Source organism: Coffea arabica, chromosome 7e (assembly GCF_036785885.1).
Source record: "Coffea arabica cultivar ET-39 chromosome 7e, Coffea Arabica ET-39 HiFi, whole genome shotgun sequence".
Classification (NCBI taxonomy): domain Eukaryota; kingdom Viridiplantae; phylum Streptophyta; class Magnoliopsida; order Gentianales; family Rubiaceae; genus Coffea; species Coffea arabica.
Genome location: NC_092323.1, coordinates 6,807,890 through 6,821,672, shown reverse-complemented (window position 1 = coordinate 6,821,672; position 13,783 = coordinate 6,807,890). Strand labels below are relative to the sequence as shown.

Sequence of the window (13,783 nt, the reverse complement as noted above, 5' to 3'; positions counted from 1 at the left end):
TGCGTCTGAATTTTCATCCTTAATCGAGCCGTTGTTGGTGACTTCAATATGATATGATTGCATCATATCATTAGTATTCGTACATGAAATCCTTGCATTACCTGTGTGCACGAGTGAACGAGTTTGCTCGTGAGGATTATTGATATTAAGGATGCAATTATTGACGTCCAGACGCCAAATCACTTTTGTGATGATTGCTTTCGGTTGATAGCTAATGCCGATTAAATCTTGAAAAGCGAAGATGAGAAAAGAGATATGAACAAGATCAAGCACCACAAACTGCAGCACTATGGAAATTTCAACTAGTTATGGCCCATTTTACTTACCGCCAAAGTAATAATGTGCCAGAATCCATTCTTAACACCCTTTTCTCAACTTTTTGAAGAAAAAAAAAATGAAAAAGGCTGGCGGCTGGCATTTTTTGTCACCTTTGGACAAAGCTTAGGTTGGAAAACAAAAAGGAAAAATTTTTACGGTCACGATTACTGGTTTGAAATAGATAACCGGAGGATCTACATCCAGAAAGAAAGAAAAGTAGCCCAATTGATGGTCAAAGACACAGGTAATAGACCTTTCTGCTATGGGAAACTTTGAGCTGCTTCTGTACTTAAAGGTGCAGAGAAGCAAAATCTAATCATGAATTGGGGTGCATTCATTTGGTCAATGAATCAACGCATGGATTAGAAACCTTACCTAATCATTTCCTCTAAAGCTTCCCGCCATCAATTTTTTCAAGCTTTTGATACATAAATTTAGTGCCCAAGTTGGGAAATGTTGAATTTCTTCTCGACAGAGTTTACAGGGCCCCGCTAGAGCCAGTAACTACAGGGAAAAACCACATGATTTCCCTTGCCTGTTGCTCATGCAAAAGTCAAAACCTGCAGGGTCCGTTTTAATTAGACACTGATTGTATCATGATGCATCTGTCCACGAAGCAAAAACAGAGACATGAGGCCTCATCTGAGTTGAAGAGATCCAAGGGTTGGCCGTGTGGGGTGATGGGCTAGCAAACAACTTGGATGCTGCTGGAGGAACTGTAAATTGCATTGGTAGACTGTTGCTTTTATCAGGGCTGCCTTCTCTGGAGCAGCTCAAACTCGTCACCAATGAAGAGGGTTCTGAGAAATGAGTCATCATCTTGCCTGATCCTGCCGCCTCTTGATGAGCGGTAGTGCTAAGCGTTTCCATCCCCATCAAATCATTCACAGACACTGGAAAAGATGAAGTCTTGAAATGTTCGGGATCACCCGGTTTCTGAAGAGGAAACTGATGAAGAGCCACATTCCAGTCTAACACATTATCATTATTCTCCTTGGAGGTGGTGTTAACTTCCTCATTGCAGTTGAGATTGGAAGGGTTCCCAATAGAGATGTCATTGCTAGATTCCAGGTTGTTGTTTCTACGAGCTAGTTCGCCTGCAAGAAGGTTACTGCTCGCCATGATCCGATCTACATCGTACCTAGATATGTCAAAGTTGGTTACAGCATTCGCACCCCGAAACTTGATTGCTGCTATGTCATAGGCCTCAGCAGCTTCCTCTTGGGTGCCTGAAATGTTATCAAGTAAAACTTAGAAACCTAATTAAAATGCAATAATCAGTTTATGAGTGAGGCAGCTTTCTGCTTTCCGCTTTCCCCAACATTATACAACTACACTACGTTGTTAAAACTAAAGGAGAATGATTTATTAATATGTACAACTCTAACTGCTGTGTAAAAGGAAGGGCAAGTTAATCAACAAAATGCAAAAGCATCCGAGAAGAGGGAAAAAAACGGGGGCAAAAGCCAAAGTGGCCTTGGCGTGTTGGCAGCATTGCCGTTTACCCCAGTGAACTGTTTTTTCGCAAAAGCTGTTTCCTTGCTGGTATCGCACAATCCCGCAAGGCTTAATCTCTGCGTCACTATCAGCAGTATGCTGAAGTCTCAAGGGTCAATAAGTAGCAAAAAATGGGCATCCTAGAGATGTGGTCTAATTTATTCATTTACTTTTTTTGTACAGCATGTACTTGATAAATTATTTCAAAAAAAAAAAAAAAATCTTTCAAGACCTAAACCTGTTTGTAACGCTAGCACGACAATAGGAAAAGCCAGTACAAGTTAGTAGTAGGATGAACAAAAATTATGATTGTTTAGGTCCGAGAACTCACTGAAGGTCCCCAAGTAAAGGTCTTTGTTGCCTGCCACTCTGCCAATCCTAGCTTGCCATCGTCCATGTTGATGATGTCTGCTAAAGAAAAATATAAGAATACAATTTCAGCTAAACAACAGATACTAATCATGATCAGAAACATAGCAGTATATATCTGTTTCTAAGTTCTAAGACCTTGTTACTCCTCTGTACATTGAAGCTCCCCTTGAGAAACCACTGCTCTTTCTGCAAATTGTAGTGTAGATATCATGGAGAGGATAAAGTCAGACTTAAGAAAAAATCAGATGCTATAAGATAGAAAGGATGATGAGCCACCTTCTCAAGTGAGCCACATATTCCTGCCTTGCCATGCTTTTCATTTCTTCAAGTTCATGCTGATAATTTTCCAACTGAAAAGGCATCACCAAGCAAATCAGGCTAAGGAGAGTTAATAGGATATCTAAGTTCAAGTTACCAGAACCAAACCCCTACCGGAAAATTAATATGAGTCGAAGGACCCCAATACTTGAGTGCTGCCAGATCATAAGCCCTTGCAGCTTTTTCTTCCATATCATAGCCACCTAAGTTCAGCATTATGGAGTACATGAGGTGCTAGGAACATAAACACAATAGTGCTCAGTCATTTGAAAAATAAACAACGAAAGGACTTAGAAAACAAATATACCTAGATAAACTGGAAGACGTCATCAGAGAAGCAACCCCCGTTGTAATAACATGAGAAGGATAGGATTCAAAGTTAGCAAGTTAAGAAAGCTGCCAATATGTACAATGTGGCTAATTTTGTAGCAAATAACTTGTTAGTTACTTACCTTGCCTTCCTTTTCTGCTTTGACCTTCTTTCTTGCAGCTGTTGTCCCATAGATGTGCTTCATATCTACCAGTCCATCTGTGCCTGATCACAATCCAGAGGAAAAGGCATTCTAATAAGTACTACCAACATTAAGGATACCAAATACTGTTTGACCAGAGGACAATTAGTGTTAAACTACGAAGCATGATAACAAGTGAGCAAGCAGAATAAGGACAGGCTAAACTAGCATCCTATTTATGTAAGAAGAGCAAGTTTGTTTAACAAACCAAGATTTAACTATTCTAAGACAAATAATGGATAACAAAAAAGAGATATTAGACGAACCAAGTCAAAAGATCTAACCTTGTTACGCCTCTAAACTGTGAGGTTCTCTGCCCAAATGTATCAATGGACTTTCTGTGAACTATCTGCTTCTGCTCGACCTTTTCAGGCCCTCTTTTCTTAGTTTCAATGGCCACACACTCTGTCCCTGTGGGTGAAATTTGCTGGGAACCAGTAATACAACTTGATTGTGAACCCGGGCTCATTGATAAGCTCAAGGACTGCAAATCCCCATACCCCATTGCACCAAAGGAACCAGACTCACACCTATTTGCAACCCCGCCGCCAGTCATCTTAGGCTCTAGTGAATGATCGCCAAGGTAATTCCTAGAAACCCAATTCTTCATACCAGAAAGATCATTATCTGCCATTATAGGCAGCTGAAGATTGGTTTCAGCAAGATGAGTTTCTTTGCTTCCCTGTTCTGATGCCTGGTAAAATTCATGGCATCTAAAGGGAGAGTACTCCGCATACTGTTGAACCTGAATCTGCTGTTGCCTCTGCTGCTCCTGCTGCCTGGAGTTCCCTTGTAGATTGTTCAAGAAATCTTGACTACTGGGCGCATGATTCAAGCTTTGGTGGTAGTACATGCTGTCTAGGCTGAGAGCCATACTTCGTCTTTCACCAGCTTCGTAGTGATGGGTCCCCATTGTTGTTCCACCAAAGAAGTTCTCAAGTTTTGGAGTTGAAAGCATACCTTGATAGTAAAAGTTAAAAACTCATAAGATTCCGCGGGTACAGGTAAATAAGCAAGTATTACAAAGCATCAAACAAGAAAAAAACCAAAAAGACAAAAAGAAGCTAGTTTTGAGCTAGACAGACCTTGTGGTTGTGAAACGTTCATAGCCTCCATAATGCACAATGAGCCGTCAGACTTGAGTGGCATCACAGTCACAGGCGAGTAGAACGCAGCAGCATTGTCACCTTCAATCCCACGGTAGATTCCAGGGTAGTTAAAATGAGAGGAAGGATGGGAAAAGCTTAATGCGACTGAGCTAGAGACTGCATTAGAGCAAGGCAGAGCTGTTTGGGAAGGATGGTCAGCAGAAGCAGCAGCAGCAGCACCACCATCCATTTTGTTCATTTGGGGGGACAAAGAGAAACCCAACCAGTTAGTATTACTATTGTTGCTGGTGTTACCATTACTTAGGGACTTCATTTTTCCCGCTTAGAAGAGAGTCTTCTTACTCTTAGCTAGAGTAGTTTACCAGTTTCACTTCGCCTGGTGGGAGGACTGAGGAGTCAATCATTGGAAAGCATATAAACTAATCATATCTCCTCAATCTCTTTGCTCCCTCCAATTGAAACTATGTAGGAGTAGCAGCTTGCAAGTTGCAAGTAGTAGTAGTATTTTGTTTTCTAGCTGCGGAGACTAAGTAGACGAAATCTTGCCAAAATCTAAAGAAAGCCCAAAAACCCACTGAATAGCTGAATCTACGGTCTTTTTCTTTTACTTTTCTTTCTCTCTCTCACTGAAAAGATTTCTAAAGAGAACACAGCTAGTCCCTTTAAACTTGAACAAAAAGAATGAGTTCCAGCAAGCAATGCTGGGCATCCATCCTGCATTCCATAGGGATCTGTGTTTGAGAAAGACAACTTCTTCTTTTACTTTTCCTGTCCTCCGCTCCACCCTTCCCTTCCTCTAATCCTCTTCCACTTTTTCTTTTATCCTTTCCGTGGTATGCTCACACGCAAAACACAAAACTACACTGCTCCGCTAAACTGGTATATTTGAGCAGAAATACCAAGTCCTCAAAAAGACCATCAATCAAACTAATGGCCCCAGAGCACACTCTATTATCCCAAGTGCAAAACCGAGGGATCGAATCAGAAGGGTCCAGGGCATAAATCAAGAAAATGTACCTCTGTTAAAATAGGCCTGGACTTTATGCTGTTTCAATACCATTACTGATCGTTCCAACACCACAGTGAACACTATTGTGTCAAAGTACACATACAGTTATAGTAATTGTTTGTGAATACGTATGCATTTCTCTTTTTGTACGTTTTTTTTTTTTTTTGTTTTTGTTTGGGGAGGGGGGTGGCGAGAGGAGGGTTTCTTTGGTCAAAGCTCAACAAGATTTATATGTTGTGTACAGGGAGGGGCTCATGACTTATTCATCTTGGGGAGAAATATTTTATCCGTCGGTAATTGAGTGGAAGTGGCAGAGGGTGGGGGTGGACACATTAATACGATATGATTTAACAATCAATTAGGTGGTGTTGCTTTTTTACAATCCCGCAGGATCAGAGAAGCTTAGCTAGATTTCATAGGGCAGAAGACAAAATGTCGATCTGATCACTTCACCAGTACAGTACATAGCCCCCTCTGCTGCAACTGGACCTACTAGCTTAGTTGTTTTTTCTTTTAGAATTCTTTTCTTTTGATTAATGGGCATCTAGTACTATGTATGGCTGGCTACTACTTGGTCACCGCAGGAAGCAGAGCCTGTTTGACAAGTCTAAACGATGCCGTCTAGATGTTGCCTGGATTGATACGTCTATTGTCTGCTTAGGTACTGCTGCTGCAGCGCAGATGCAAACGAGAAACAGAAACAAAAAAATCTTTTTGACTAGCATGCCTGCTTTCTCTGCATATTTCCTTTCACAAGCAGCACTCCAGCCTTCTCTACTGTTTAGTTTAAAGAACTTCACCGCTCCCTTTCCCCTCTCCCTATGGTTTTATACAATTTCCTTGTTCCCTTGCACCTGGTATAAGGGCACACCAAGTTTTGTATACATTAAAAGGTTAGAATAACAATAATAATGCTAAAAAGTGTACAATCAATAACAAGAATTGTCGTGACAGCAGGTGTTTTAGGCCATTAATTGGAAACGAAGCTTAATATGAGGAGAATGACATCCCAAATTTAAATCAAGCTCCTAACCCGACTGAAAAAGTATCACGTTGCATTGATTTCTGATGTTTAGTACGGAGGAGGTACGAGATCTTTGTAGCTCAGGAAATTTCAACCTTACGTTCTTAATCGCGGATGTTAAATGTTAATTATGCAGAACGCTAATGGAGACAGATTTTCTCGCAGAAATGATTCGTTTTTTCAAAAGGGAGAGTTGAGTAAAACGACCTAAAGATGGAGGATACTGCTACGGCAAAGAGTCATGGACCCTTTTCCTTATAATAGAAATGATGAGTAATATCCAACCATCCACGAAAGGCCGATAGCAAATTGCCCAAAATAGTACTGGGCCTCATAAAGGAGGCTCGTTCCCTACCTGAACAAAAATGTCACTCCATCCAGCAGATGGGAAGTGGAAATTTGGATGCAGGAGTAGGTGGAGCCACATTTCTCTTCTTTGTCTGCTTCAAATAGGCCAAGTCATAATCCCTTATTCCCAGGAAAATTTGGTCTGATAAACGGCTCTAGTCCTTTACTACTCAGACCTCCTTATAATTTTCTGTCTACGCATAGACACCACCTTATATAACCACCTTGTTTTATGCCCACCCCCCCCTGGGAGCATATTTGGAAATGCATTATCCCTTAATTCGGGCTTTAGTTTTCTAAATTTTGGGCGGGGGAAGGTTGGGGTGTGGGGAGCAATTCATCTGCAGATGGTCCTATCTTCTGTTTGGTACTGTATGATTGTGTATAGTACCGACACTTTATGCTGGGAAACCTGCTAGTTAACCAGGAAAGAATTGCTCTTCCTTGTCCGGATAACATTGTAGTTGTTAGATGTCACTGTTGGAAGTTTTAAGAACATGTACTGGAACTTGAACATTGGCAGTGTTTTTGGTAAAAAAAAAAAAAACCAGTAGTAAAATGTTTTCAAATGCATACGTTGTGACAATCTACAGCATTGCAACCCCCTTACAGGAAGGCTTTCTTATTTAGCTTGAATCGAGTAGAGAAAAAGAGATCTCTAGCCCAAAGGGGCGACCACGAAAGCAGAGCAAACAACCCAGTCATGTGACCAAACACAACCTGCTTTGGTGGTCTAGGACTCAATACTTTCTTTGCTACGTGTCTAGCAAAAAGGGCTGCATCTGTTGCTTTGCTACCCTGGGAAGCCCTTGCTCGCTCGGCAATAGCTTCCTTGAATTCTTTATAAAGTTTCCAATCATAGTTTCCCAATTTCTCCATGTTGGTGTCACCAAAATTTGATCTTACAGCACCCGGAAGCACCAAGATCACATCGACATTAAATGGCCGCAGCTCGACCCGCAAAGCGTCGGACATGGCATGTACTGCAGCTTTGGTAGCACAATAGGAGCCAGCCCACGGGGTTGGCACTTTTCCAACAACGCTCCCGATATTCACTATGCTACCACATCTCTGAGAAGCCATATGAGGGACTACGTGTTGAACCATCCTTAATTGCCCCAAAGTGTTGACTTCGTACGCTTTTCTCACTACCTCCAACGGCAGCTCAGCTAAAGGGCCAGCACTTCCTATTCCTGCATTATTGATCAATACGTCTATTCTGCCACATTTTGATATCACAGAATTCACAGCCGATGAGACACTGTCCTCTGATGAAACATCAAGCTCAAGTGTCTCAATTTTGTCGACCGACTCTAATTCTAACATATCATGCATGCGGGTGGGGATGTCAGATGCGAAAACACGACAATTTTGCTCGGCGAATGCCTTGCAATATTCATAACCGATGCCCCCTTTAGCACATCCTGTGACCAGAACGACCTTGCCTTCACTCATCCTTGTTCCTATTTCGGGATGGTGTCCAATCTTGATGTACCGCATTATGCTTCTTATAACTTTAATTAAGAAGAGATTGATGAAGATCTATGTTTACTCCGCCAATATTGCCTCTTGTTTTACGTATTCAGGGAGCATATGCTATAGTGCAATGGCATATACTAATGTCACGTTACGTCAGCCGGCTTCGATGGATTTTCATCTAAATTCTCTGATTATGCGACTCTACCCGCTTGGCCTGGCGCATATCCTACGTGCCGACTTACATGAAATATTATTTGCCATATTAGCCAGCAAACTATACTTGCATGCTGTTGGCCGACGGTGACTTTATCATCAAAATTCTGCTAATTCAGCTTCGTTTTGCTAATGAAATATGTTAGAAAAGACAACAGTATATACTTGAATCCCAGGCAAATCTTGATTCTTTTTTAACGAACAAACTTTGTCTTGGTTATAAACAAATTTGAAACACGTATGTTGCTGTCAGGGAATTCATGGTAGAGAAGGAATCAGCGATTTTAACTTGGAAAAAAAAAAATAAAGGCAGAGTCCATGGCAGTGCACTTTAAAGAGGATGCGGATTGGTTTCAGAATTCAGGTGGGAACACAAAATCTAAATAAGATCACAGCTATGGGCATTGGGCAGGAGGAGGAGTCAACAGAAAAAGTAGATGATGGATAGCAACTTAGCTGAGAACGACCACAGAGCCCAATGGGTGTGGCCTGCGGTTCTGCATGAGAACAAAAGGGCTAGCAGCTGCTTGCCCTTTTAAGCTCCCAGAGAGAGACCTATCTCTACACCATTAAAGTCCCCCTCGTTTGTAACTCTCTCACCACAGCAAATCTTTTAACCTCATTCTCTTTATTTGCTCTCTCTCTCTCTCTCTTTCTCAGTTTCTCCTCTCTGTCTCACACTACACTGAGTGTGTGTGAAATGTCATCTTCTACGGCATGTGTGTCTTGTCACATTCACCTAAGATTCTCTCTATCTACCATCTAGATCCAAAATGGCAATTGGCTCATCATACCAATACCTTTGCATTTTGCAAAGAAACCCCAAAAACCCCAAAAAAAAAAAAGGAAAAAAAAAAGGGCAATCGTAAATTTCATTCGTCCATAGCACCTTCGCGTGCACTGTCAGTACACTTAGTACTATTAGTCTTCCTTTTTGCTTTCTTTTAGTTGTATGATATGAACTCTGGGGGACCTTAGACTTGCATGGACCATACAGGACAACCTCATTTGATTTTCCATCACAAATTCATAAAAAGCTCCAACGAACGTGAGGCTGCATTCTGATGTGGGCTTAAATGTGATATGGTCAAGCTTCGATTTTCCAAAAAGGACCCTTTATTTGGTTCAATTTAGGATGTTATAATTCTGTTGCAGCTGTAAAAGGCTCAATTCTCAGTATCACTTTCCTAATCAAATTCAATGTTTGTAATTACGATGAATCACAGTAAAACTTTTATCTTTCTTGTAAGAAATGATAGACTTCACTCTTCAGGTGATTAAACTACAGTTTTGGAGTGTCATTATTCTTGCTCTCTTCCAGATACATGAAGAGCCAAAACCCAAAATATGCGAAGGATGCTGCATTAATAACTTCTTTTTTTTTTTTATCTCACCAGGCAAAGAAAGGTAACCTAAAATAGTATCCAATCCGAGGATACCTCTGGTCCTCTACAATCTGAATGCGAGTGGAATAGCAAAATTTTGCCAACAAGACCACTCTGTATCTCAGGGTGGGGTTGCTTTCATTCAAAGAAGATTCTACATCCGTCACCCATTTTGGGCGCAAGTGCCTTTCATGTCTCTGCTTGCACGTCCTTGGAAATGGTTCCATTTTGCCATTCAGGAGGGCTTTCTCTTTCGCAACCAGGAAATGGACTTCCTCTACATTATTAGAATGGAAAGATTCACACTATTTAAGTTTATCTTGATATCTATTTCCAATGAACTTGGAACCACAGAATTCAAGGGCCAGTTATTTAAAAAGGGACAATACCATTTTTTTTTGGGGTAAGAGATGAAAAGGTAGTCTGGAAATGCATCACTAAAGATCCATTCAGCTTGCATTTAGCTTCTTGTTAGGATTATGTAGTGGTTTGGACTAAATGACGATGTCAAACTTGTTTAGTAATTCAAATACTATCATCCATTTCTTCTGAACATTTAAAAAGAAAAAAAAAACAAAGGGATCATCTGATCCGAGAAACTATCACGTCTTAATCCTATTCACAGTTTTTAGTTTTCCACCGCCGGAACCCATGAGTATGCTTGCACAGTTGCACGTCCTTGAGCGTATTCAAGTAGCTCGCTTCACATATACAGCTATCCATTTTCTGTTGTAGCTATAACAGTGACCGTGAAGCTTAGTGCATCAATAACAGTCCGGGCAAGCGCAAAAAGACTATGCGGACATACTTAAGCTTACCCAGCCTGTAAAATTATTCTCAAGAGTCTTTAGTTAGTAATTTCAAGAACAGAACAGCGATATACATACACTTTCTTTCTCTCACTTAAGGATATTCCATCCTTTCGACCAGACTAATTTTCGAAAATTGTGTAGAGCCTTGCCCCAAGGATACACAGTGAGGTAGCACACGAGGATCGATCACGAGACCTGCTAGTAACTATCAAACTACGGAACCAATCGGACTACCTCGGGGGCGATATACACAAAATTTTACATGATTACATATGCGCGCGAGATGGAGAGCAGTTCACACTATAGTGAACAGACAACAGAAAAAATGGTAAGTGCTATGCTGAAGGCATTATAAAAAACAGCCGTTAGATATTGGTTATCTAACTTTAATAATGACAGATACACCAGAAAGCACCATTTTAGAAGAGAGAGAGCAGAGAAAGACTTCATGAAATGGGGACTTTGCAGCAGATATTAATGATGTCATCTAAGGGAGCATGGTCACCGGTCCCTTCATCCTTCCGAGCATATAGCAATTCTTTTCCTCTGAATACAAACATCCCTCCCTAATCAAGAGAAAATCAAAATGTTGAGAGAAGAGTAACATTGATCTGGGACCCTAAAGGTTACGAGCTCAAACCTGTTGCAAGACTCCACTTCTATCATCTGGGGTGGCTTCAATAGTGTAGTTCTTTACAGCATTTCGTAGAGTCTCAAATCTTGAAAAAACTTTAGCCTGTTAGGTCAGGGTCCAAAAAGAATTTACCAAAAACGCTAGTTTTGATGATAAACCCATTTTACCAAAAATACTAACGATAATAAGACAACAGAAAATATTACACTTGCGGGGTTGAAAAATGTTCGACCGACACCGTAATACAAGCCCAAGACATCATATGCCTGAGATACAAAGCATCAGAGTTAGGATGGCAAACGGAAGAAATTGAACTGGCAATAACTGAGAACACACAAGCTATTACCTTACGGTCAGGGTCAGCATAGAGGCAATCAATTGGAAATGGTAACTGGCCATACAAGAACATTACCAGAAGCATCAGCTCAAACAATAGCATGAAAAACTACTTGAAATCAAATTGTGGAAATAATCGACAAAACAATCTTTCTCAGAGCAAAATGATGCTGAAGAAATGGATCGTTGGATCCTTTTCATATATACTCAACTATACTTTAAAATGATACAAACCCCATGCCAGCATATTACACATTAAAGAAATCCAGTGTAGAATCTCATCTTTATAGAATAACTCAGCCTCACAATCTTAATCAATCAGCAGTTATATTGCTGGCAGCCTTGCCAAATTGCAAGTTTAATTGCCCAAATATGACCTAAAACAGACTGAAAACCATGGACAGGTACGGTTAGGAATAACCATTGATACACTAGGCCTCCATAAGTGGATAAGCTTCCATGAAACTCAGGAGGCAAGTCCCATTCTGCCATTCCAGCCAGACATCCTAACCAAGGAGGCAAGAAATGGTGCACAACCAAATGTGGCACAGGCAGACAAAATGAACTCCATTGCTTATTCACAAGAATCATTTCTGCACGCTTATGACATATCCAACATTTTGAACACTGGCAAACCAAAATCCTTTTGAAAAACGACTGCAAAAAGGTCTCGAGTTTCTTGAAGAAATCATAAGAGCAGATAGTGCAATCTGGTGCGATTTACTGCACTCTTTGTTTCTTGTTTTGCAGTAACTTGACACCAGGCTTAGTTATAATCCAGAATTTAGATCATGGATGTCAAATATACGTCAAGCTACCATCTAAACATCCTAATCGAACCCAACGTCAATCCTATTTCACATAGTAAATAGTTTAGACTCTTCGAAGTAATAAATGTTAAGAGAAATCTTTTGAAGTTCATGTTAACCAAAAAAAAAAAAAAAAGGCGGCTATGAAATGCAAGAGACAAACCCTCTCAGCAAGAATGCGAGCTTTGCTGGGCGCACCAACACCAACAGCAATTAGCTTCACGCCAGCAGAGTCGAATCTCTCTTTTGATTCTTTAAGTACTGAAGCAAGTTCCCAGCTAAATGATTGTGAACAAAGAAAGCCATTAAAAAGCACCAGTGTGAAGATCAAGCAGGCAACCATCACAGAAAATAGCATTTGCTTGCATGGCTCCGTGCTTACCAGCAAGGACACCCAAAATGCCTTAACAGAGCAACAACTGCCATTCCCTAGAAACAAAAAAGGAAGATTTAGCAAAAATCCCCTGATCGAGAATTAGACTAAAAGACAATTACCAATTAAAAAAATAAAATCAGGATATCATGGGTTAAATAATAGGGCAGTGTGATTTTAGTTAAAATTATTTATAAAAAAAAAAAAAAAAAGAAGCGCTGGCGGTAAAATTAGGAACTAACGGTCAATGATCATCATCTGATAAAAGCGCATAGCTAATGTTGTAATTCTCAAAATTTTAAAAAAAGCGTAAAAAACTACTCCACCAGTATAAATTTAAGTGTGGGTGAATTACCTGTTTTTGATCCCAGAGGTCTTTGAACTTGACGGGCTCGCCGGTGGCGGTGAAGATGCTGACATCACCCAGCAAATCCCCGACATTCTGGGAAAAAGAAGCAACCGAGGAGGCTTGAGCTCTAGCCGGAGAACGATTTAGCCTTTTGGATTTTGGGAAATGGATTGAACTGACAGAGTTAACTGAAACTGAACAAGTCTGGGGTGCTGACACTAGCCTTTGAGATGACGGAAAACAAACGGAAGTGGAAATTGACGATCGTTTTAATATTAGTGTTTGCGGCGGAGGAGATATCGTCGTCGCCATGGCTTTAGGCTTTAGAGAGAGAGACCGAAGCGCGGGATGGGGATCGGGGCAACGATGGCAGGAAATTTTTATGTGGCGGGAGAACTTTCCAGTTTCCACCGAAAGAAGATGAAACGGTGACGTAGCATGAGGCTCTTGACCCTGATGAGATCAACGGTTGGTACATTTTCTTGGACTTCGTTGAGCCCATTTCTAGTGGATTAAAAGGCCTACAAATCAGAGGTAGCATATCTATGCCATCTTTCGAGCCCGTACAATGCTCCCGTTCGTCTCTCACACTGCTACTACAATAGTAGCCCATTCAAAAGTGGCCCGAGTGCTTCTTTTGAGGTTTGACGTTGGTAGAGGAATTTGATGATGTCAAAGGCAGCTAGACAACACTTAGCAGCAGGCGCTCTACAGTCCTAGTTTAGTAGTCCCACATCGATTCCGGGGGGTTTGGATTGGGTAGTTAAGTCCTTGGGTTGACTTCAAGGGTTCCGACTTTTAGAGGTTAATCTGGGATTGGATTTAATTATTTCAACAAAAAGTCATTTACTGGAGTTGAAAAAAAGGCAGTTAGACAACAATTGAG

General features: G+C 40.8%; 3 protein-coding genes across 5 annotated transcripts; all 3 read right to left on the bottom strand.

Annotated features, from left to right (window-relative positions):
* Positions 1-631: 631 nt before the first annotated feature.
* Positions 632-5,276, bottom strand: LOC113701814 (AP2-like ethylene-responsive transcription factor ANT). The gene is made up of 9 exons (XM_027222636.2): positions 4,103-5,276; positions 3,302-3,977; positions 2,958-3,040; positions 2,813-2,821; positions 2,620-2,708; positions 2,464-2,537; positions 2,323-2,373; positions 2,147-2,223; positions 632-1,547 (listed from the first exon to the last, which is right to left on the bottom strand). Exons 1-9 carry the CDS (start codon positions 4,437-4,439, stop codon positions 913-915), a joined length of 2,031 nt encoding a protein of 676 aa, XP_027078437.1. The 5' UTR covers positions 4,440-5,276; the 3' UTR covers positions 632-912.
* Positions 5,277-6,386: 1,110 nt separating this feature from the next.
* On the bottom strand, positions 6,387-7,991 carry LOC113701966 (short-chain dehydrogenase ptmH-like). The gene has a single exon (XM_027222890.2). The coding sequence runs from the start codon at positions 7,960-7,962 to the stop codon at positions 7,114-7,116; it is 849 nt and encodes a 282-aa protein (XP_027078691.1). The 5' UTR covers positions 7,963-7,991; the 3' UTR covers positions 6,387-7,113.
* Positions 7,992-10,643: 2,652 nt separating this feature from the next.
* LOC113701817 (thioredoxin-like protein AAED1, chloroplastic) lies at positions 10,644-13,338 on the bottom strand. 3 transcript variants are annotated; one of them, XM_027222638.2, is made up of 7 exons: positions 12,904-13,327; positions 12,558-12,604; positions 12,339-12,453; positions 11,377-11,421; positions 11,237-11,296; positions 11,037-11,132; positions 10,644-10,962 (listed from the first exon to the last, which is right to left on the bottom strand). In XM_027222638.2, exons 1-7 carry the CDS (start codon positions 13,207-13,209, stop codon positions 10,843-10,845), a joined length of 789 nt encoding a protein of 262 aa, XP_027078439.1. In that variant the 5' UTR covers positions 13,210-13,327; the 3' UTR covers positions 10,644-10,842. The 3 variants fall into 3 exon arrangements, with proteins under 3 accessions (XP_027078439.1, XP_071915812.1, XP_071915811.1); XM_072059711.1 differs by lacking the exon at positions 11,377-11,421; XM_072059710.1 differs by lacking the exons at positions 10,644-10,962; positions 11,037-11,132; positions 11,237-11,296; positions 11,377-11,421 and adding an exon at positions 11,535-12,023 and having other exon boundaries at positions 12,904-13,338.
* Between the last annotated feature and the right edge of the window lie 445 nt (positions 13,339-13,783).

Excerpts from the sequence above, each read along its gene's own strand:
- LOC113701966 (XM_027222890.2), bottom strand. The coding sequence starts at position 7,962 with ATGAGTGAAGGCAAGGTCGTTCTGGTCACAGGATGTGCTAAAGGGGGC.
- LOC113701814 (XM_027222636.2), bottom strand. The coding sequence starts at position 4,439 with ATGAAGTCCCTAAGTAATGGTAACACCAGCAACAATAGTAATACTAAC. Across the intron at positions 2,538-2,619 it reads CGACTCATATTAATTTTCCG|TTGGAAAATTATCAGCATGA; the intron begins GTAGGGGTTTGG and ends ATGCCTTTTCAG. Across the intron at positions 2,374-2,463 it reads TATGTGGCTCACTTGAGAAG|AAAGAGCAGTGGTTTCTCAA; the intron begins GTGGCTCATCAT and ends TACAATTTGCAG.
- LOC113701817 (XM_072059710.1), bottom strand. The coding sequence starts at position 13,209 with ATGGCGACGACGATATCTCCTCCGCCGCAAACACTAATATTAAAACGA. Across the intron at positions 12,605-12,903 it reads ACCTCTGGGATCAAAAACAG|GGAATGGCAGTTGTTGCTCT; the intron begins GTAATTCACCCA and ends TTTTGTTTCTAG. Across the intron at positions 12,024-12,338 it reads CTCGCATTCTTGCTGAGAGG|TCGTTTTTCAAAAGGATTTT; the intron begins GTTTGTCTCTTG and ends ACCTTTTTGCAG.